General features: G+C 40.8%; 7 protein-coding genes across 7 annotated transcripts; 3 read left to right on the top strand and 4 right to left on the bottom strand. All coding sequences in view use genetic code 12, as the record gives it.

Annotated features, from left to right (window-relative positions):
• Window positions 1-590: 590 nt before the first annotated feature.
• Window positions 591-2,840, bottom strand: PICST_51711 (predicted protein; the record flags this gene model as incomplete). Its single annotated transcript, XM_001387617.1, is given in 3 exon segments — window positions 591-1,097; window positions 1,122-1,730; window positions 1,746-2,840. Coding segments are annotated over 3 exon segments (2,211 nt in total), but the record flags the coding sequence as incomplete, so codon positions are not given.
• Window positions 2,841-5,763: 2,923 nt separating this feature from the next.
• LEU1 (3-isopropylmalate dehydratase) lies at window positions 5,764-8,171 on the top strand. The gene has a single exon (XM_001387999.1). The coding sequence runs from the start codon at window positions 5,800-5,802 to the stop codon at window positions 8,110-8,112; it is 2,313 nt and encodes a 770-aa protein (XP_001388036.1). The 5' UTR covers window positions 5,764-5,799; the 3' UTR covers window positions 8,113-8,171.
• Window positions 8,172-8,521: 350 nt separating this feature from the next.
• Window positions 8,522-10,480, top strand: PICST_52712 (predicted protein; the record flags this gene model as incomplete). Its single annotated transcript, XM_001387998.1, has 1 exon — window positions 8,522-10,480. One exon carries the CDS (start codon window positions 8,522-8,524, stop codon window positions 10,478-10,480), a length of 1,959 nt encoding a protein of 652 aa, XP_001388035.2.
• Window positions 10,481-10,828: 348 nt separating this feature from the next.
• On the bottom strand, window positions 10,829-12,667 carry NMA1 (NAD(+) salvage pathway; the record flags this gene model as incomplete). The annotated part of the gene is made up of 2 exons (XM_001387616.1): window positions 11,786-12,667; window positions 10,829-11,704 (listed from the first exon to the last, which is right to left on the bottom strand). The coding sequence occupies exons 1-2, from the start codon at window positions 12,083-12,085 to the stop codon at window positions 10,829-10,831; spliced, it is 1,176 nt and encodes a 391-aa protein (XP_001387653.2). The 5' UTR covers window positions 12,086-12,667.
• Window positions 12,668-14,234: 1,567 nt separating this feature from the next.
• AAD2 (aryl-alcohol dehydrogenases) lies at window positions 14,235-15,299 on the bottom strand (the record flags this gene model as incomplete). Its single annotated transcript, XM_001387615.1, has 1 exon — window positions 14,235-15,299. The coding sequence occupies one exon, from the start codon at window positions 15,297-15,299 to the stop codon at window positions 14,235-14,237; it is 1,065 nt and encodes a 354-aa protein (XP_001387652.1).
• A 3,893-nt stretch (window positions 15,300-19,192) lies between these two features.
• Window positions 19,193-20,902, top strand: SGE1.3 (suppressor of gal11 null; the record flags this gene model as incomplete). Its single annotated transcript, XM_001387997.1, has 1 exon — window positions 19,193-20,902. The coding sequence occupies one exon, from the start codon at window positions 19,193-19,195 to the stop codon at window positions 20,900-20,902; it is 1,710 nt and encodes a 569-aa protein (XP_001388034.1).
• A 102-nt stretch (window positions 20,903-21,004) lies between these two features.
• Window positions 21,005-21,636, bottom strand: PICST_28808 (predicted protein; the record flags this gene model as incomplete). Its single annotated transcript, XM_001387614.1, has 1 exon — window positions 21,005-21,636. A coding segment is annotated over one exon (632 nt), but the record flags the coding sequence as incomplete, so codon positions are not given.
• Window positions 21,637-22,523: the final 887 nt, after the last annotated feature.

Below are 22,523 nucleotides of genomic sequence, written 5' to 3'. Positions count from 1 at the left end.
CTAAAAGATCAGAAGCAACCCATCTGGTCTTAATCCATTAACTTGGGGATTGCATTTGTCAAGGACTATTCCTCATTTCTTGTTTCTATCACACAGTCAGATGGACTTACAATTGGTTCTACCGAGTTAAGAAGCTAATTTATAGTGCGATGACCGAGATAAGCTTGTTACTAAGCTTGTTACAAAATCTATTCCTCAGACTGTTGCATTATCGAAGTAGTTGTCGGTGCTAATACGAATTGTGAATTTTCAGGTACTCTGTCGTATTTCCAATGAAACCATTAGGTTATTTTATCTCTGATTGGCTTGAAATTTTTTGACCTTCGAGTTATAGTATGGAATTGTCTTTGTGAATAAAATGCAGCGAATAAAAACTTCACTGTGGCTTCTCTTCTCAGCTTCGACTGATAGCTCCACTATTACTAGCCTTAAACGAAGGTTATTGCCAGAGATTTAGAGGCTATAATACAGTGTGTTGTCTTCGCTATTGCTGTATTATTATGTCATTACGGCACTTACAATGCTTATGCTAAAATAATATAATACATGCAATGCTAGAAAGAGCAAAAGCACATTCGTGCCATTATCACCTATGCCACATAGTGGTACAAGTTTCTTTCCTCTTCATCTCTCTTCAAGTATTCTTTTTCTATCAAGTCCTCTATGCGTTGCTTGATCAACAAGATCAGTGGCTGGAATCGATTTTGCAACTGCTTGATGAGTTCTTCAATAAGCTCGTTGTGTCGAATTGTATGTCTTGACTTCATGATACGAACAATAGCAGCATTGACTTCAATCTTCCGGCCCTCAGCAATATTGCTCTGAACTTCTTCTGCCTCCTCTTCCTGTTCTGTCTTCGGTTTGGATCTTGTTGGTGCTACTGAAGAAGCTGCAGAAACTGTTAATACCTTCACCTTTATTGAAGGCGATTTGAAGCTCTCATTCAATCTAAAGACGTCATCGTCATTGACTTCCTTTGTCATTGGCAGTTTCACCAACAACCTCAGTCTAGGAGCAACTGCGATCGATTGCAAGTGTCTCTTGAGATCCGCCTCGGGTATCCCTGTAAGTTCTTGAATTTCGTTGTATGTTAATTCCTTCTTTTCGTCAAACGCCAGCACCATGGATCCGTCCGCATTGGAAGACTGAGGAGCAAAAAGTAACATGATAATCCCAGCATATGTAGACAAATTGATTTCGTAAGTTCTGGAAGGATATGTAATTCTCATATCCATGGAACCAAACTTAGGACTCCAATACAAGGATTTATTGTCGTTCTTCTTGCCCGAGAACCAGAACTCTTCAAATTCACCCATAGTAGTACGCAACTTCTTGGGCCATATGAATTGAATTTCGCCAGTGTCGCTCTTGGAAAATGACTTGTAGTCCTTCGTCATAGATTTGGGCCAATCAGTGACATTGCAGATTTTTAATTCAAGTTCAACCAAATCAGGCACCTGATTTTTGATAGTATATTTCCTCCAATCGGAGGTGGTGTCCTTCGACAGTTTTATGTCCTTGTTCATCTTTATTACCTTAGCCAACGACGTTGTTCCCATTTCCTCACCTAATCTTGAGAGTATTAATTCCTCCAAATCGACGCCTAATTTATTGTTTGCATTTCCGTTCTGGGTAGTCCCCTTAGAATTCAAAAATCGTTTAGCAAAATGATTGGCGTAGTTTGCTTCAAATGCATCCTTGTCCTTGATAAACCGTAAGAACTCAATAGACTTGCTGATAAACACTTCTGTCAGGTCTGAATTCACGTCTTTCGAAGGTGAGGGCTTACTTTTTTGCTTTATATGATAATCCATGTAAATGGACAAGAGCTCTGGCGCATTGACTATGGGTGAGTTTTTCCTGTTGTTGCCATTGCCATTGATGAAATCACGCATGGCATATGTGATAGTCTGCTCAATAATTGGATCCAGTTGGAATGACTCCAACAGCAACTTGAATATTTGTTCTCGATATCTCAATACCGTATCTATCCATTTGATGGCAAACGCGGTGGAATTGTAGGTAGTTTTCTTTTCTCCAGCATTCTGGAGAGAGGTTTTGACAAACTCTGGAAGCTGTGATCCTTGAGAGATGATGTTCGATTTCAACCGTAATCGAAGAAGCTGGAAATCATCCGCAAACCGTCCTATTAACTGGTACAATATTCTTAGCTCCTCGAAGTGATGACTGTCATTTTTGTCTTCAAAGATATTTCCTATCACTGGCTGCAACCAGTAGGAAAGTCCTTGTTGCTCGTAAGGTAGTGAGATTATGTCGTCGATTTTGTCTTTGATAATGATGTTGTTCATGAGGTCTATGAGTTTAGGGTACGTTGAAGAAGGTAGGTAGAAGTTGATTCTGTTTTCCTCTTCCTTGACAAACTGAGCGGCTTCACGAAGGTATCGCGAGCCCAACTTGTAGTTTACTAGCTCCTGAGAGAAGTTATAGAAGAAAGTTTCTGAATTTCCGAGAAATGCCGGTTCAAAAGTAGTCTGGTAGTAGTTTTCACCATATTGCTGTAGATCCGCAGAACCGCCAGACTCCACCAACAACTCAAGCATATTGATAAGTTTCGTTATATACATCGTCGTTGTGATTACCTCGCCTCTACGGTTGCGTGTAATTTCTGTGATTACTATTTCAACGATTTTTTGGCCCACTTCGTCGTGGTTGTGCTTTATAACATTGTCTTTGAAAAGCTCTATTCCCAAGTCATAGATGAGCAACTTTTTCTGCTCCTTTACATACACACGATTCAAATACATGAGAACGTCGCTGACAAACTTCATCAGCTGTAAATGTTCGTCCCATTCGAGAATCACGGCTCTCATGAAGTCCTCTGCATTGGCTATGTCTAGCAAATAGTCACGTCTGGCTAGTAAGTGGTGTGTAATCAAGCTGGCGACATTATCGTACAATTTGGCACCGTACTTGCGAAGAACAAGTACATATGCCTTTCTGTACAATTGCTCGTACGAGAGGTTCGAAACATTCTTGTTCTGGATCTGGGTAATGGCATTCGCAAGTACGGTCCACGATTTTTCGAAGTCTACCGTGGGGTCGGTATTGGCTCCGTCAGTGGACAGACTCACGAGTGACTTACGGGGTGGCCGGATTTTGGACCTTCTTCCTGCTGTGGGTATCATGGCTCTCCAGACCTTACTCTTTTGTCTTCAGTCAATTGTACAATACTTGTAGAGGCTCTTCATCAACATTTCATCAAGCAATCAAGACTGAAGTACAAAGATCTGGGATCGGTCACCTGATTTTGATCGCGTGTCAGTAATGCATGATTTATATCACGTGCCTGATGAACTACTTGTTAGGTGTCTGGGATACCTTTTGCTAAAGGCTTCATTCTTGAAGATTTGGAAAGCTTGATAGAGATTTCTCTTCCGCAATAATGTTGTCCTCTGGAGCTGACTTTTCCATTACGTGCGTTAATTTATGGCATGAGCTCCAACGCCTGTAATAACGCTGCCCGTCTCCGCAGATAGCCATAGTTGAATAATATTATCTGGCAATGAAGTCAAGCGGCACTGTTTCCTCTTCTATTATAGATATTATATGTGGATAAGGATTTCACTCTGGTTGAATAGCATTTTCGTATTTCGCATCCAAAAGTACACCATAGAAAATTATTGAACATACGAGTTCTTTTATTTTGAAACCTTCACGAGCAGGCATTCTGCATTAATAATTCGACACACAATAATGCTCTAATTGCATTGCTTCTATTTTCTCAAAGGACTAATATAATTTGTCCACTACAAGCCAAACCAGAATAATTCTTTTATCCATTGTATCCGCTCATAAATAAAAATTACGGGTCATTTTTTTTTATGTACTTGCAAAAATTCAGCTTTAAAATATTTTGGACAATTTTTTGATTCTTCAAAAATACTTTATTGTTGGCAACTCTGGGATAAACTACGAATAACGAAGGGAAAATATCAAACCGTCTTATCACTTTTCTTGCAGACCTCGATACATATTGGCAAGAGATAGCTGGCTAGAACGGCCAGTGAGGAGAGCAATAGATGCACGAAAAGTGACGAGCACTTCTCAAAATTGCTCGTCTAGATACAACTTTGAGGTAATTCATAGTGATTCACTCGAAGTATGTTGCTGAATGTTGCTCGTACTGCAAGCGAAGACTTCAGCAGCTAGCGATCATTAGAGGGAAGCCTAATGATGAACGATGAGTATTGGACTTACCCCTGTTTGCCTCGATATGATGCTAGTTATAGGCAGAATTTGTTTTGAATAACACAAATAATGCAGCGTAATAATAATAACTTGAGTCGCCTATAAAATTTTGACATATTCTATAATCCTATGCATTCAGTGTTAATTATTTATGCTGAATAATATTTTTAGGAAATTGCACATAATAAAAACATATTAAAATATCATAAACTTCTATCAATTTTAGTTCGATGACTCTGAAAAAGGAAATTCATAGTTAGACTAATGTAAATATTCAAGAACAAAAACTGTTTATCTGGATCCCTTGCGTGTTAGGCCGTTTATGCTATATATTGTTGTGGAAGTACCCTTTCATTACTTCAAGTATCTACTACAAACTTCCCCTAATCAACATACATTTGATACCCCAGCGTCATCAGTAAAGAGTATCCCCCATTGTGGCTCAAAAAGATATTGTATAGTTCAAAAAGAGAGATCTGTACATGCATGAAGCACTCGTAAATTTTTGACCAAACCCATGATTGCGAGCTCTTAATCTTTTTATTTAATAACCATTTTTTCAATATTTGGTGCTCCTTTCATAGAGAATCTGAGAATCTGAGTATCTCCATATACGCGTGGTGATAAACTTAGACTGTTTTGGTTCTCATCTTGGCGACTATAAGGTTCAACTGCAGTTTAACTTCAGGGTTTATATTGCTTCTACTCTTTACGTTTTTCTTGAACCAGAACCCCTGAGATCAGGGGAAATATTTTGTAACACTGCCTTCAACAAGACCGAAAAATTTTACACTTTTACCATCACAGCAAAGGCATTTGTATTTACGCAGAATATCTCGTAAAGCAACTTGCGAGACTATCTATTAAGCTCTACTACTCCCTTTTGAGCCTCTTGTTCGTCTGCAAACGGATATACTTCAATTGTTCTATACTTTTGTCACCAAAGTTAGCACTTTTTATTACTAGAGAATTTACGAAAAATACATTTGGGAAACTGTTGGTGGACGATTGCCCAAGTCTTTAGAAAAGACCCTCCAGTTGTCAGCCAACACCCGTCAACGATTAAACAGAGCAAAAAAATACCATTTCCAAACGGTTCAAATGGGGAACCAAAAGCATTCGAGGAAATTCAACTACAGCTTTTCTCTTACACTTACCTTTTTACTTGCTTTTTCAGAGTTTTAAGGTTTAATCAGCGTAGACGAAGGAACTAATGATGATCTCTCAATGCGGGTCTACGTTGTAGGGTTCTAGAATGTGGAGTAAAATTGATAGCTATTGTCGTGATTTAGTAACACGTGACCAAACCTTGGTGTTGTTCATCGGAAGGGGGCCGATCCCCGGAAGTCCTGCATGGAATGCTCCATTGACTAATAATTCTGCCTCCATTGGCTAGGAGTGAAGAGTGTGAATGGGCCGGTACCGGCGCGGTAACGGCGGCCGCACGTATGACTCCGCATCAACGAACGAGAACTGAAAAATTATATAAGAGCTGATGCTCCGCTTCTAACAGATATACAACCAACCAATCTTTTCTGAAGTAAAAACTTTCAGTTACATATCTCGTTATTCTTAGCTTCAACATTAAGAATGGCACCCAGAACATTATACGACAAGGTCTTTGAAGACCATATTGTCCACAAGGACGAATCTGGATCGTATCTCTTATACATAGACAGACATTTAGTTCACGAAGTGACATCTCCACAGGCTTTTGAAGGTTTGAAGAATGCTGGAAGACCTGTCAGAAGAACCGATTGTACTTTAGCAACTGTTGACCACAATATCCCCACTATTTCTCGTGTCAACTTCAAGAACGTCAGTTCGTTCATAGACCAGGACGATTCAAGATTACAAGTGGAAACCTTGGAACAGAACGTCAAGGACTTTGACGTGACCTATTTTGGCATGGACGATTCCAGACAGGGTATTGTTCACATTGTCGGCCCAGAACAAGGGTTCACTTTGCCTGGTACCACAGTTGTTTGTGGTGACTCTCACACTTCTACCCATGGTGCCTTCGGGGCTTTGGCTTTCGGAATTGGTACCTCTGAAGTCGAGCATGTCTTGGCAACCCAGACGATTATCCAGGCCAAGTCTAAGAACATGAGAATCTCTGTAGAGGGTGATTTGTCCGAAGGAATCACTTCTAAGGACTTGGTCTTGCATGTCATTGGTGTCATTGGTACTGCCGGTGGTACTGGTTGTGTCATCGAGTTTGCTGGTAAGGCAATTGAAAGTTTGTCAATGGAAGCCAGAATGTCCATCTGCAACATGGCTATTGAAGCCGGAGCACGTGCTGGTATGATCAAGCCAGATCAGACTACCTTTGACTACATCAGTGGTAGACCATTAGCTCCTAAGGGAGCTGAATTAGAGAAAGCATTGGCTTACTGGAAAACTTTGCATTCTGATGAAGGTGCTCATTTTGATTACGACATCAAGATCGCTGCTTCAGATATCGTGCCTACAATCACATGGGGTAACTCACCTCAGGATGCCCTCCCTATCACTGCCAGTGTTCCAGACCCAGCACATGTGACTGACCCTATCAAGAAATCAGGTATGGAAAGAGCCTTGAAGTACCAGGGCTTAACTCCTAACACCCGTTTGGTAGATATCAAGATTGACAAGGCCTTTATTGGTTCGTGTACTAACGCCCGTATCGAGGACTTGAGAGCTGCTGCCAAGGTCGCTAAGGGCCACAAGAAGGCTGACAACGTCAAGTTGGTTCTTATCGTTCCTGGATCTGGATTGATCAAAGCCCAGGCTGAGAAGGAAGGTTTGGACAAGATCTTTGAAGCTGCTGGTTTCTCGTGGAGAGAAGCCGGTTGTTCGATGTGTCTTGGTATGAACCCAGATATTTTAGATCCTGAAGAGAGATGTGCTTCTACGTCTAACAGAAACTTCGAGGGTCGTCAAGGTGCTCGTTCCAGAACACATTTGATGTCTCCTGCCATGGCTGCTGCTGCTGCTATCAAAGGTCACTTCACTGATATCCGTGAATTCGACTACGATACATCTGATGAACCTGCTGTTCACATTGAACACGAAGTCGAAGACAAACTTCTCCAAGATGCTGTGTACGAACACGAAAAGGAAGTCATTGAAGACACTCCAGGAACAGAACAGGAAAGACTTTATGACATTCCTAAGGAACCAGAATCCAAGAAGGCCAAGACTGCTGCTCCATCTGGAGGAATTGACAAGTTTGGTGTTCTCACTGGTATTACTGCTCCTTTGGACAAAGCTAACGTCGACACTGATGCTATCATTCCTAAGCAGTTCTTGAAGACCATTAAGAGAACTGGTTTGAAGTCAGGTTTATTCTACGAAGCCAGATACGTGAAGGACCCTGTAACTGGCAAAGACGTTGAAACAGACTTTGTTTTGAACGTAGAGCCATACCGTAAGGCTGAGATCTTGTTAGTCACTGGTGACAACTTTGGGTGTGGTTCTTCGAGAGAACACGCTCCATGGGCTCTCAAGGACTTTGGTATCAAGTGTATGATTGCCCCATCCTTTGGTGATATCTTCTACAATAATTCGTTCAAGAACGGTTTGTTGCCCATTAGAATTCCTGCTGATGTGATTCAATCCACTTTATATCCTGTCGTCACTGCTGGCCACAAATTGACTATCGACTTGCCTGCCCAGCAAATTAGAGATGGAGAAACCGACGAAGTCTTGGTGGACCACTTTGACGTCGAAGAATTCAGAAAGCATTGCTTAGTTAATGGTTTGGACGATATTGGCTTGACCTTACAGAAGGAAGAGTTCATCAGCAAGTACGAAGCTGTCAGAAGAGAGAAGTTCTCCTTCTTAGAAGGTGGCTCCAAGTTAATCAAGCCTATCAAAGGTACCAAGAAGTCTATCTATGGTGTCAAAGCACAAGAATGGTGATCCCATAACTAATTATTTATGTCTTTAACGTAATCTATTTAATACAAAACACATCAGTTATTCAAAAATAGTAGACTTCTATGGAGAAACATCTTCAGCAGATATCTATAAGTTCAAATACTGTCATTATTCAAATACAAAACGATTCTCTGATTATTACCAAGGCCAACTTTTGCAAGTTCTATTTTTCAAAATTACAAGACTCGTATATTTGTATCCTGCATAATGTAGTAAATTGAAAATCTGTCAAAAAAGAGTAAAAATTGCAGCTTGCTTTTTACGATATTTTCACTATCTAGTCACGTGATCTCTGTTATGGTTAAGATCAACTCCATCGATTGTCTCTACTTCTAGCAACGACTCTCCTCCACTCCAGAAAGTCAAATTACCGATGTATATATAGACAATGATGAGTGCAGGTGGAGTAGGAGGATCTATGTTAGGTAAGCGGTCCACCAATGTCACGGATTTCGAGATGTGGATCCGAATGGCTACAGATAACAAGATCAATGCCAAAAACTCTTGGGATTTTGCATTGATAGACTACTTTCACGATTTGTCCTTGCTAAGGGAAGGTAGAAGTATAAATTTCCAAAAGGCTTCGGCCACGCTTGATGGGTGTGTAAAAATCTACTCGTCGAGGGTGGACTCTGCAGCCAGTGAAACCAGTAGGTTGTTGACTGGCTTAGCATCATCAAAGACTTCAGATGAGGTTGAAGGACAAGTAAGAACAGACGAACAGAATGGAACCGAAGACGAAATTAGTGTAAAAAGAAGAAGGAGAACAGATAGAGTGGAAACAACCTTGGTAGGATCGTTTGAGGATATACGATCATCAGTTATTGAGAAGGAGTTATCTGTAGATCCTATCTTCAAGAGGGCTTTGTCCAATTTCGATGAAGGAGGATCCAAGAGTTTATTGCTTCACATTCTCAATATTGATAAGGTAGGAAGGGTTGCTTTCGACACGACATCCGATCCCAAGCTTGTCGAAAAAGGGATGAACCACTCGGAAGAAACCGTAGACAAGACTGATCTAGCAGATGACAGTCTTGATAGGCTAGAACGGTTTCTTTTCCAGGATGGATTTGAAGACACCATGATTTCACACAACATTTCCAGATTGCAAGAGGCTGTGGAAGATGTTTTCACGCAAGAAAATCTATTGGGAAGTATACTTCCTAAAGAATTTAAGGAAGATAACGATATTAATAACTACGATTTTCAGGATGATCTCGATGAAGGTGAAGAAGATGAAGTATCGGAAGAGTATGGATTACAGAACGCCATCACTGGAGTGATGAGCGAAGTTGACGTTAACAATACCATACAAAGAATATTTGATGACACTGAACTACCGTTTCAGGAAGATGATAAGGATATGGTTGGCGAACTGGTGGATATTCCTGATTACGAATTACTAGCGTATTTCGACAAGAACTTGAAACCTAGTTTATCTAACAAGAACCATTGGAAGATATCCAACTTGAAAAGGAATGTTCGCGAACTGGTCAAAAAGGGCCCAAAGTTGAATGTACCAAAACCTGAACAGAAACTCATTGACTTTGGTGGTGAAGAAATTGATGAAGACGACTTGTTTGCTGATCCTGCTGCTCCTCCTGTATTACCCAAATCGCATAGAGAATCACGACATGTCTTAACAGAAGATTTTCAGTTCACAGCCAAGAGACTTATCAGTTTATTCACAAAGCCCATGCTCTTAAAAACATTCAATAAGAAGAGGATGGTGTACAGTAAAAAGACAACCGCATCCGAACTCTCTGTGCCCGCTGACGAAAACTACTGGTCCAATAGATACCAAGAAAGAGAAGAAATGGAAAGGTCTCGACTTATGGATGATGTATATAGAGAAGATATTGAAGAACTCCACCAGTCGTACCATGCATCTTTTTTCCAGGAGGGTGAAGAAGGTGAAGACAATTTCGATGGATATGTTGATCCTATGGAAGGAAACGAACTAATTCCAGCTTCTTCTTTCGGGTTGAAACCAAGGTTTCTCAATTTTTCTAAGGTTGCAAAAAGGGTAGATATCAAGTTGCTTAAGTCCAACTTGTGGGATCGTCTAAAGCAAGAATCCATCTTCCAGACTTCTGCAGACAAACATGCTAATGGTTTGGACCGTAAAAGTGATAGTACGGAAGAATATTCTGAAAATGACGAAAATAACTCTCGTGAAACGGTATGTTTCAGCTCGGTGGTTCATTCTATAGAAGGAAAGTACACGAAGGCTGAACGGAGTGATATTTCAACGAGTTTCTACTTCATTTGTCTCCTTCACTTAGCGAACGAACATAGCTTTAGCATCGAAAATAATCAGGACTACACGGACTTGGTGATCGCAAATTAATTGTACATTACACATATAGAACTTGGCATTTTATCATAACATTTAGTTAAACAACATTCGTAGAGAGAAAGTTGAACAACATTTGTAAAGATTACAAGACTTTATTGTCGGCAGTCATTAGGAGGCACTTGAATGAAACAGACAAAACGAGAACAAAGATCTAGGAAAGGGAACGCATATAAATATATCAAATAGTCAAATAGGTGGTTGAATTGAAATGACGAGGACATTGTTGTCGACAAGAGAGTGTTCATGGTCTAAATCCGAAATTCGAAAAAATCGAAAAAATCTATACTTTATCCGTTTGTAGAGGGCATTAGGAGACATTAGTAGGTGATTTTCATGGCATTAGTCAGCGTTTTCAGACATGACTTCCTTGACTGGTTCGGAGTCGTAGTACAACTTGTGCTGCTGTATGTAGCGGATGACTGAGTTCGGCAAAAGGTACTGTACGGACATGCCCCTTCTGATAAAGAGTCTGATTTTAGTTGAGGAAATGTCGTTGTAGATCAACTGTTTGATTACCAATACATTTCGTCTGTGTTCGTACATGATGTCGTGGCTCAAAAGGAAGCTTCTGACATCAGAACCGGTTCTTTCGACAATTAGACAGCCGTACTTGCCCAAGATATGATGTAAATCCTGGTCTGCCCATACATCTGGTTCGCCCATCGATTCGATCAAATCACCACCGGCTAAGAGCATTATTTTGACACCTCTGCTTTCTCCGTTTCGATTCTTGATTCCGCCTCTTTTGATATTTATTTCTTCGTTGAAGTGGTCCAACACCAAAGCTGTTCTGGTGTAGCGTGGCTGTAGCGATTCCCACGCATCCACCATGAGCCACGACGAGGTTCTTTCACAAGCCAACTCGCACATTCTCACACGGTGGTGGGCAGGAGCCAAACCTTGTTTCTTGTAATTAGAAGATACCGGCGAATAAAAGCCGCCTATGACTTCAAAACGGGTCTGTTCAGTAATCGCATCTAGAGCCATCTCAAACATACGCAAGTGCAAGTAGGTGATGGGAGAAAACGAGCCACAGGCAACTATTACCAACGGGTACTTGGAGTCGTCCAGCAACGTTGTGGCAAGTCTATGCGTGGGAAACTGGTACTGGTCCAAAGTAGTAGCCAGTCTCTGGATGCCGTGGGGAACCTCTTCTAAGTCTGCGATTTGGCTTGATTTCACCAGCACAGTTGGTGGAAAAATGGGAACAGTTTGCTCGATAGCACTTCCGTTGGCGCCAGACCTAGAGTCAGAAGGCTTTTCATCATCCAAATTGTCTACGCTTTCTAGTTCTACATCTATGTCGTTTTTCGATGTCGATTGCGAGTCAGTGACATCTTCGTCAGAAGAAGAGTTCACCAAATCCGTCTGGATCCGCGGGATCTTTGAGTGGTAATTGCCAAACTCGTCAACTACAGCGTGCTTGGTTCTGTTTTTGGGTGGGTGTGGTGGAGGAGCATCTACAGCTCCGCCTAAATCAGCTAATACAAACGGCTGGATAGGCATGTTAAGGGGAATCTCAGAAGACGGAGCCGGGGGCTCGATGTTTCTGTTCAACGAGGGCGGTGTGAAGTTGGGATCGTGTGTTGGGTCCATCCTGGGCAAATGTGCTGGGGCAGTGTGACAATTGAGGGAATATGGAAGGAATTAAATGGAAATTGTGGCTGGAACAAACAAACAGCTGGAAAAATGGTTATTCGGTGAGAAAATTAATTAAAAATCAAAAATCACAGTGAGTGAAAATCCGAGAAAAAAAATCAATCTCGAGATCGGTCGAAGATAAAGAGCCACAGATAGCGGAAGGCTGAAGTGCGCCAGTTGCAGTAGCAGACAGTTACGTCAGGTACAGCGTACGAACAGGAGCTGTAGCAGACTATAGAAAGTATAGGAGAAGGAGAAGAGAAGTGCAAGAAAGAAACCGGACGGAGGCGTATGTAAATAAGACGGTTCAACACTTTCTATTTGTAAGGCTATCTCCAGCCAACAGCGAAACGCAATGTAGTGGTGATTTATATTAGCGATTCAGCTTTCGTCCCCACTCAGTTGACTCAGAGATTTAAACGCCGGAGAAATTTTTCGTGCGACTCCACTAAGACAAAGTCTGGGTAGAGGGAACGGCGGTAGGGACGAGGGGTCGCTATTTATGTCCAGGTAGTTGCGTAGACGGGAAACGAACAGGATACAGACGAGGTTTGACGTGAAGGGAGTGATAATGGACATGGACCCAGTTTTATAGCGAGAATCCCAGTGTGGTTTATCTGGCGGAGTCACCGGATGGTTGAGGCTGGCAGGACGTCAGGAGGTGAGATTGATATTGGGGCGGTGGTGTACTCTGTATGGTAACAGTCACAATATGTCTTGCCGGTAAGGCTAGCAATTACGAACATGACGTTATTATAGACACAGACACGGTGCTTATAAGCGAGACTGTACCTTCCTCCTTCCTTTCCTTCCTGGTCTTCCTGGCCCTCCTGGCCCTCCTTGTTCGTTCCTAATCTCGTTGCCTATCTCTCAAGCAATTTCGCTGTCATCCCCATCTTCCCATATTTGTATCAATTTCTGTGTGTTGTCTCTGACTCTTCTGTGATACGGCTATTGTCGGTATCTGGTTCTGGAATTTGTTGCTGGTAGCCTTGCAAGACTAGTTTCCTTCGGATCCGAGGCATTTATTTCACTCATGCTAATCATCTATACCCATGGGACTCCAACCTATTCTTCTCTCTTCCTATATTTTTCGTCCCTTTGTTTCCGTACACTCGCAATCACTCCGAGTCCTCCATCTACCTTACGCTTCTGTTTTCTGGACTTCATCTTTCCTCGATGGGTGCAAAAAGATTGTCTTATCGCCAGAAAAAAATTTACATTTTTCAGTAAAACTTCTCTCTATTTTCAATACTTCACCAGGTCGGTGTTTCATTATAGATACTAAGCATATCTTCTTCTGAGCTTGCCTCCAATGTTGTATTATCGCTATATCAAATTCAAAAAAATAAACTTCACGTCACAGACAGGATTCGAACCTGCGAAGGAAAATCCCAACACCTGAACCGCTTAATAGCAGGGTGTCGCCTTAACCACTCGGCCACTGTAACTCCTTTTTTTCGGAAACCCGAGAAAAGTTATATTTCTCATTCAATTCAGCTATATGCAGGATTTTCTCCGAATTAAGTTTCGGTTTTTACGCTGCCTTCTTCGGAGGTTTTGATCCTTCGGAGTTTCCTCTCGGTTGGCCCAGTCGTAATACATGCCATTTCGTAGAAACATTTTACAGCTTCGGTTACTTCCAGACTTTCCTTTCTTAAAAAAAAAGGCTTTCCATATGGGTTAGAAGAAGTTTTATATACTCTGGAGTAAATACATTTGCTGTTAATAAATGCCAATTAGTAAATAACCCATTTTTAGTTGTGAGAGAGGAAGGTTTGTTGGCACTTTGGACTCATTTTCCAAAAAAGACACACAGCGGTTGCGAAGTAATGGGGAATATGACAAAGATTAAACTATTTGGATAAAACAACTTCGTTCCCCAAGAGTATGAAGATTTTAATATCCCAACGAGACGTCTGAGAACAGTTTCTAACACTTGCATTTATTCAGCATATACTCATATTTATTTATTCACTAGATGTTCAATGTGCACAGTATACTGAGATAGAATCATTAAACGGTTGTTCCAATTAGTGAACTCTCAAGTATACTCTACTTTCCGAAATACGGGTAGCTGGAAGCATTATAGTAATTTTCAACTTCACTTAAAATGTTGAAAACCATATACTGGCTTAGGTTTGTAAGGCTCTTCCAAGTATGCGACTTCTTCATCAGTTAACTTAACAGTGAGAGAGTTAAGTGCATCGTCAACTCTTGCTTCGGAGTTGAGACCGATGATAGGGAACGCACCCTTGCTCAAGACCCAAGCAGAGGAGATTACAGCCATACTGACTTCATGCTTTTTGGCAACTTCTTCGACTCTCTTGATAATCTCCTTGTCGGCTTCAGTCAAGTTTGCCAAACCAAAGAACTCAAATGCCAAGTCAGTGTCGGCAGATCTGTTATGGTTAGACTCTACACCAAGAGGTCTAGCCAAAAGTCCTCTGGCAATTGGAGACCATGGGATCAAGCCAACCTTACCAAGGGAGTTATCGTTACAGAAAGGAATCATTTCTCTTTCTTCCTCACGGTAGATTAAGTTGTAGAAGTTTTGCATACTGATGAACTTAGTCCAGCCATTCTTATCAGCAATGAACTGTAATTCAACGAAGTCAGCGGCTCTCATAGAGGAAGCACCGATATACCTGACATCACCACTAGAAACGACATCGTGCAAGGCTCTCATAATTTCAGCCTTTGGGGTCTCCTCATCCAATCTGTGAATTTGCAAGACATCGATGTAGGTTCCCAATCTTTCAACTGAACCTTTGACGGCATCGAAAATATGCTTTCTTGACAAACCCTGGTTATGAACAAACTCATAGGATGGGTAATTGTATTGCGTTTCGATGTTTAAATCAGGGATATTTGTGTCAATTAGACAGAAGCACTTAGTTAAAATTACAACTTTCTCTCTTGGAATATTGTACTTCTTCAAGAACTTACCCAAGATAACTTCCGAATGACCATTGGAGTACAAGTCAGCAGTATCAAAAGTTCTAATACCAGAGTCGTAGCACTTCTTCAAGATTTTGAAGATCTGTTCTTCATCTTCCATAACCCAGTCGGCCCAAAATTTCTTACCGTAGGACATGCATCCCACGATGATAGGAGAAATAGCCAAACCAGAGGCACCAAGCTTTTTGTATTCAATTGAAGAGGACATTCCGATTAAAGAGTAGAGTGAGTAATATTAAGCAATTGACTAATATTGTTCAAAGGAGAATTCTTTTTCATGGATTCTTGTCAAGAACTGCTCCTTATGTAGTTTTCCAACTTCAACTCTCCAGATTTCAATCTCGGCCGATCTCATATTTCTGAAGTTATACTACCGAGTTATCGCCGACGTCGAGGTCTACGCTATCATGGAGAAAAGCTTTACTCTCGGACACTGAACTCACAGTATTATCACCGGGACGTAACAACTCGGAGCCGAATATCACGTAGAAGAGCTGTACTCCGAAAGTACTTTTATCTGTTGGTAGGAAGTTAATGCGTTGATTTGGTACTCACCTTCATCTCCATGCTTTTTCAAAACATTTCCGTGAAATCTTTCTTGTAACCTCCGATACAATGTTGTTCAATCCGATTGGCCAATATTTCAGATTATCATATCAATCACAGCCATCTACCTCAATTTATTCGCCTGTTTTAGCTCTTTTGTGAACATTCACACACCTTATATTCGCTCTGAGTATTCTCTTTGCTTAAGCGCATCTTCTGGTTACGACACAACGAATTCGCAGCCATTTCCAATAATATTGCTGCTTTTCCCACTCATTCACACGAGACCAAGGAAAATAGGTCCGCCGATTTTCTCTATTCTAAGTCTCTGACCTATGCTATGCAGACCCCAAAGTAGAAACCAGAGTATCCAAGGGAAGCAAAGCTTAAGATCCTAATTTTCCGATTACGTTAGAGAGATTTTATTAAGCGGAAATGTGGTCAGGTACCGAAAAGGGATGCATATTTCACAGAGCAAGAACCAGATCGGAAAGCTTGGAGAGGCTGAATTTCGGTGTTTCCATAGGTTGTCTTGTCCGCTTTTTTTTTCACTATTGTAGGAAACTGGAAAGGATAGAATTTATCCGCTTTCCGCATACTAAATTCTACTGACAGGATATTGCGTTTGAGTTTATCTAGTAGTAAGCAATTTCCATAACTTCAGAAAAATTCACTAAGTTTGTACACTTAACGAATTTCCCAATAGTTAAATATATATATATGAATACTATACATGATACATGCTAACCTTATAATACATTAAATTTGAATTAATCAAAGAATTTCTTCGTATGTGATACAATTGTAAACCCCAGAAATTTTCAACTCTTACCATTGGTGTGTAAAGAGTTCTGGATCAACTCTGCTTTGCAGAGTGTGGAGGTGTCACATGAAAATCCGATCTAGTGGCACCTCCAGAACTCATTGAATTGTCATGGCCAAAAGTTGGGGTTTCTACCGTCGAAGTGTTGGAAGCAGGTTGTGGCCTTCCACTCAATTTGTCGTTACTGGCTCTCATGTCCTGTAATCTCTTTTCAAGGGCTCCAACTTTGTCAAACTTCAGATCGTTCCTGTGGTTGTTCCTAAGCTGACTAACCACCTCCCTCGAATCATCTCTCTGATGCAGATTCTCTTCCTACAACATATCGTATTGTTCGTATTCATTACCTAAAAATGTGAATTGTATGGAGCCGTGGTTGTAGTGTATTATTATGAAGAATATAAGTAGAGGAAAAGAAAGTAGTAGCTGAAGTAATATCCAGCTATTTCAAATTCTGATATGTCCCGCATTCACGCTGTTTTGACAGAAGAATATCTTCGATAAGAAGACCGGGCTCAATTCTCCTCTGCCATCAGCTTGCAAACCCACTAGCGCTGAATTATTTCATATAGAACCACTCCTGCAAAGAAAAATTCGAAAACAAATCTAACTATCAATCAGAGAATCATCAAATCACGAAACAAAGCAAAGTAGACATCATAGTAAAACGATTAAATAAGCAGTTTCATAGCAATATCAGTCTTATCAATGCTATACAAATATTATCTCAGATCAATGTTCTAATAAAATATTAAACAATTCTATCTAACATTTCAGCCATTTCATTCTCACATTTCAAATCGTTCAGTAAAACCATATATTGAATGGAATCAGTTGATATCGACACTTCGGTGACCAACCGGCCAGCAATCAAACCAGCAGTTCCATCCACAGCTGCGATCAAAGATCCGACAGCAAAAGTTGAAAATCACCTTTATAGGCTATCTTGTGGTGCTGGTATTTCTAGCTCTAGTTCTGTTCATAGGAGTAGGGTTTTTCACAAAGGGCTACTTACTTCTGCGTAAAGTCTTGCCCAATGCACCCGAGTGTACCACTAATGATTTCAATACGTGTATGGCGCCAACCAAGTTCGATGAGGCGATCTTGTTGGTGACAGTTGCTTAAAGGTTTGATTTTGCCTTTCTCTTGTTCTTGTTTATCAAGGATGAGTAGTTTTATTCCGAATTTCGTAGAGAAGTCTTTGATGTCACCTCCACCTTATCTTATCTGACAATTTTTCAATTGCAATTGTAGAATCACCACATGGGATGATCACTGGAGGAGCTTTAAGATCCCATGTCAATTTCAGAATCAAACACGCTTACCAGAATGAAGGGTCAAACCTGGTATTACCAAACAGTTGCCAAGTGATATCACTTGGATAATTGGCAGTTTCAAGTGCAGGTAGCCTTGGGCTTCGTCCAAACATTCGGAGTCGGGAGAAGAAGGTTTAGTAAATAAGTTGGACTCTAAATCGCAATAAATGCTTGGTGAATAGATATGCTAATCATAATTTAGATATCTGAATGGGAGCTTCGGAAGCTTCAAAATCCGCAACCTCATAATCTGGAGAAGCCCTCTTTTCCGATAGTAATGCCTCTCAGAGTGATGTAAACTGAGAATAAAACTCACAAAAAGGTAACTCGGTTTTCAATCTTATGGAGAAGTTGTAAAAACTGCACTTTTCTTGATTGAGATGTATTTTTTTATAACATTATTGCTCTCCAGGGAGTCAAATGTTCTTGTGCAAAGTATGAGCAGTCTCCCAGCTGTTTCTTTATCTAATGTTTGTCAAACACAATTCTATATACCTTTGTAGCATTCGGCAATAATTGCCACTTTCATTTATGAATACTCTGTTAATATCAGCCAATTCAAGAAAATAGCGGAATAGTCCAGAAATTGTCTCTCAAATATACCCAAGGCTGCTGTAGTTAAGTAAGAGAATTGGAATTCATGAATTTATATAATGGTTAGAGTCTATAAAGGTAAAATAGTAAGACGGACTACATTGACCATCTGATTCAGTTGTATCGGCATGATTTCCTTAATGGTATATAAGTTATTTTATTTCCTTAGAAAATCGTAGCAGTCTCTTCTACGATAACAATTGCAATTCGATTGCAACTTTTCGCAATATTTTGCTTAAATTGCCAAATAATTTAACTCGCTCACAAAATAATTAATTAGCTCAGTACAAGACCTACCAGGCAACAGTTTTTTCAACACTTAACAAGACTTCCAAGAGTTCCAAGACTTCCAAGAATTCTAAAAGCACACTCTACTACTTCAACGGGGTACCACCATAGTTATGAGCTCGTTAAGTGATTACTAATATTTCCCGAGTCTCTGAATTTAACTGGAGGAAGTGTCAGTGCGGTAGCGGCCCCATGTCCAAATCCGCACATAAAACCGACGGATTCTCGGACCGAGTTGAGATGCAGCAATAAGCCAAAAGGGTAGTCTCATTATAGAAAATTTTTCCCTAAACTTTAGATCCCTCTCTTATACTCACGCGAGTGATATCATCAAGATAGTACAAGAGAACAGCAAAATCCTCTTTGCATAGCAGCATTCACCAAAAAAGACTTTGTAACAAGAAGTCCCACGATTAAGTTCAAGAAAATATCTTTTGACAGCTTATCGCATTCTATACAACTATTTTTTATAACTGCGATTTCGGAACCGCGATGAACAATTCCGAAAAACCATCTCAACATGATAAGAATATCCCTATGGAGGATATCAAGGTACAAACGTCAAGGGTTATAGATGTAAATGATTCACAAGTAATAGAGAAGCAAGCCTTGGATGACAGGCTAGGAGATGCCCATCTCAATATTCTTCCTACAAAAAAAATCATAGTCTGTCTTGCAGCCTTATCGCTAGGTCTATTTGCATCGTTCGCGGACCAGACAAGTATAACCATAGCATTACCAGCCATAGCCAAGGATTTAAGAGCTGAAACCACTATCAACTGGGCGGGAACAGCCGCCTTATTGGCCAACTGTGTTTGCCAAGTTCTCTTTGGAAGACTAGCAGACATCTTTGGCAGAAAGAATATTTTGCTCTTTTCTCTTGGTACACAAGCAGTAGCAGACATTGGATGTGCAGTTTCTCGGACTGGGGTGGAATTCTATATCTTTAGAGCGATTGCTGGTATTGGATGTGGAGGTACTCAATCGTTGACCATGGTGATGTTGAGCGATATTTGTACCTTGAAGCAAAGGGGAAAGTATCAGGGTATATTAGGTGCTCAGGTCGGTTTAGCGAATGCTTTGGGTCCCTTCATTATGGCAGCTTTCGTAGAACACACAACTTGGAGAGACTTCTACTACATGATGATTCCCTTGGTTATAAGCGTGATGGTTACCATCTACTTTTTGATTGATGGTAAGAAAAATGCTAGTCAACTCAACAACGTTTTGTCCAGAAAAGAGAAATTCAAGAAGATTGACTACTTGGGGATGTTTTTCAGTACTGCAAGTCTTACATTGTTGCTCATTCCCATCAGTGGCGGTGGTTCATCTTACCCTTGGAACAGTCCTCTCATTATTGGTATGTTCGTATCAGGTGGGTTGAGTTTCTTTGTTTTTATCTACATCGAATGGAAGCTTGCTGAACTTCCAATGATTCCTTTGAGAATTTTCGCCAGTCCCTCCCTATCTCTTATCTTGGGTTCCAATTTCCTATACGGAATGGCTTACTACGGATTTACGTATTACTTGCCATACTACTTGCAAATCGTTCGAGGACTCGATTCGATCCATGCCTCGATTATTTTGTTACCATTAGTGCTTACGCAATCTATAGCTTCCATCATTGGAGGAACCTTGATAAGTTATTTTGGCCACTACAAGAATATTATTCTTATGGGATATGGGCTCTGGACAGTTAGCTGTGGGCTCTTGTATATCTTCAACACGCAGACCAACTGGGGAGTCATAGTTGTCATTTTGTTAGTTATGGGAGTAGGCGTTGGGTGGACTTTCCAGCCTACAATGGTTGCTGCTCAGAGTCAAGCCAAAAAATCAGACAGAGCGATTGTTATCAGTGCCAGAAACGTTTTGAGATCCTTTGGTGGTTCAGTAGGCATTTCTATTGCTTCCATGATTGTCAGCAATAGTTTGTTAAGGGAAATCAGAAGAGAATCCAAGAATGAAGGTAGCATATTGGACGGTTATTTGGACTACTTGAAGGATCACATCTACAGCAGAGTTGATACATCCAAGCTTAACCACGCCCAACAAGTGGTAGTTAGAGAGATGTACATGAAAGCCATCAAGAACTATTTCTACATCTGCTTGCCTCTCATTGCAGTTTGTTTTATCTCTACCATCTTCGTGGTAGACCGAGGCTTGCAATGTATTGACGAGGAGCCAGAACAAAAGAACAAGGACAAGGAATCGGATATAGATACAAGCAGCAACAGCTCAAGACAGTAAATACACAATTAGGCGATAAATTAATACTATACATATCTATTTATTAAGATGAATCTTGTATTCATGTTCTAGCGACCAGCCTGGAGAATCTTGTTGACCAACTCGTTACCAAGATCATTGATATCGAGACCCTTGGAGCTCAAGTAGTCCTCGAGGTTCTCAAAACCTTCATCAAGAGCTCTCTTGATGTTCTCGTAGTTGAAGTCTTCCTTGTTCTTGTAGAAGTTCTCGTTCATGTACTCGAAATATGCATTTGGATCAATATCAAATTCTGCATCCTCTAAGATTGATGATGCCGATTCGCCAGCGTTCTGGAACCCATTCTTCAAGAACGAGTACACCTTTTGATTACCGAGGAGTCCATGTACCAACCAAAACGAATTTTGATTATCAGGCTCATTAGAGGTGATACTCTTGGCGACATCAACTAAAAAAGGAATATCTTGATTTACGAATTTTCCCCACCCACGAAGGTAAATAGTCGCAGCAACAGCCAAAGTGGCCAATACCAAGAATGTCTTGATGGTGGCAATCAAAAGATTGAGCCACATCTTGAAGATCTTGACCACAAACTTATATACGAGATAGACACCAATGATTGCAAATACTATAGAAGTATATTCTGGGTAGTTCTGATAAGCATAGGCAACGAGGGCAATGGTGTTCTTCAATAAAAAGGCCAAGGTCGTCACCACAAACGCTGCAACGGTGGCTAGCAAGTCCCGAACTTCCATTTCGTAGCAATAACGGGAATGATGTTCAGGTTAGAGAGACTAGAACTAGAATTACAATTTTAAACTACACGACAATTATTTGGTTACTCCAGATTCCGGAATTGGAATGAGGGTTCACAACACGTGACTATAAACCGTAACTGAATTTTTTTCATTATTGGACGATGTGTTACCCGGCCCAAGACGTGCTACTATTTAAGGAAGCAGCGCTGCTCGAAAGCTTTGCTTTCCAGTTTTTTTGGAGAGCACCTTGAAAGTTGCCTCCGAATTTGAAATTTGGCAACTGGCCAGTGTAATGTTCTGGTGTCGGTAGTAGAATGTCTCGCTCGGTCTCCGAAAGCCCGCGGCAGTTGTATCTTGCCTATTAAGTTAGGAAGATGCATGTCTTCGGACAGCTGTGGCGGGTCAGAGATTTTTCTGGTATTGGCATTGGAGCTGTTAGCCAGCTGTTGACAAACATTCGGACAGATGAACGTGGTTAAAAAGAATATTCTTGAGGTTGGAAACTTTAGAGTATCCCGTTATATCACTACAGATGTGTAAAAGCGTAGAGAGTAGAAGTATTAGAAACATATTGTAGTTTATTGTATCACTGTCTGAGATTATCATGGAAAATTGTAAGCTTCTAGAACGGTGCGGCTGATCCCCACCGCAACAGAAAGAGACGATTAGGGCCAATGGTGAGACACTAAAAAGGCTATTTAAGAGCACGAAGAGAAGAGACCTTCAAGTCTCGTGCAAGAGGAGCGCTCCAAAACTCCAGGGGCCTCTTTACTTGTTGCTGGTTTCAATAGGATCTAACGTCGGAATGTGACGAGGTTCCTGAATCTCCACATATTATTAGGTTATCTGGCTGTGTCGTGTGCTCCCGAATGCCCCCAATAATA

Source organism: Scheffersomyces stipitis, chromosome 1 (genome assembly GCF_000209165.1).
Source record: "Scheffersomyces stipitis CBS 6054 chromosome 1, whole genome shotgun sequence".
NCBI lineage: Eukaryota > Fungi > Ascomycota > Pichiomycetes > Serinales > Debaryomycetaceae > Scheffersomyces > Scheffersomyces stipitis.
The sequence above is the reverse complement of the archived record's forward strand: the minus strand, read 5'-3'. Positions and strand labels throughout refer to the sequence as shown.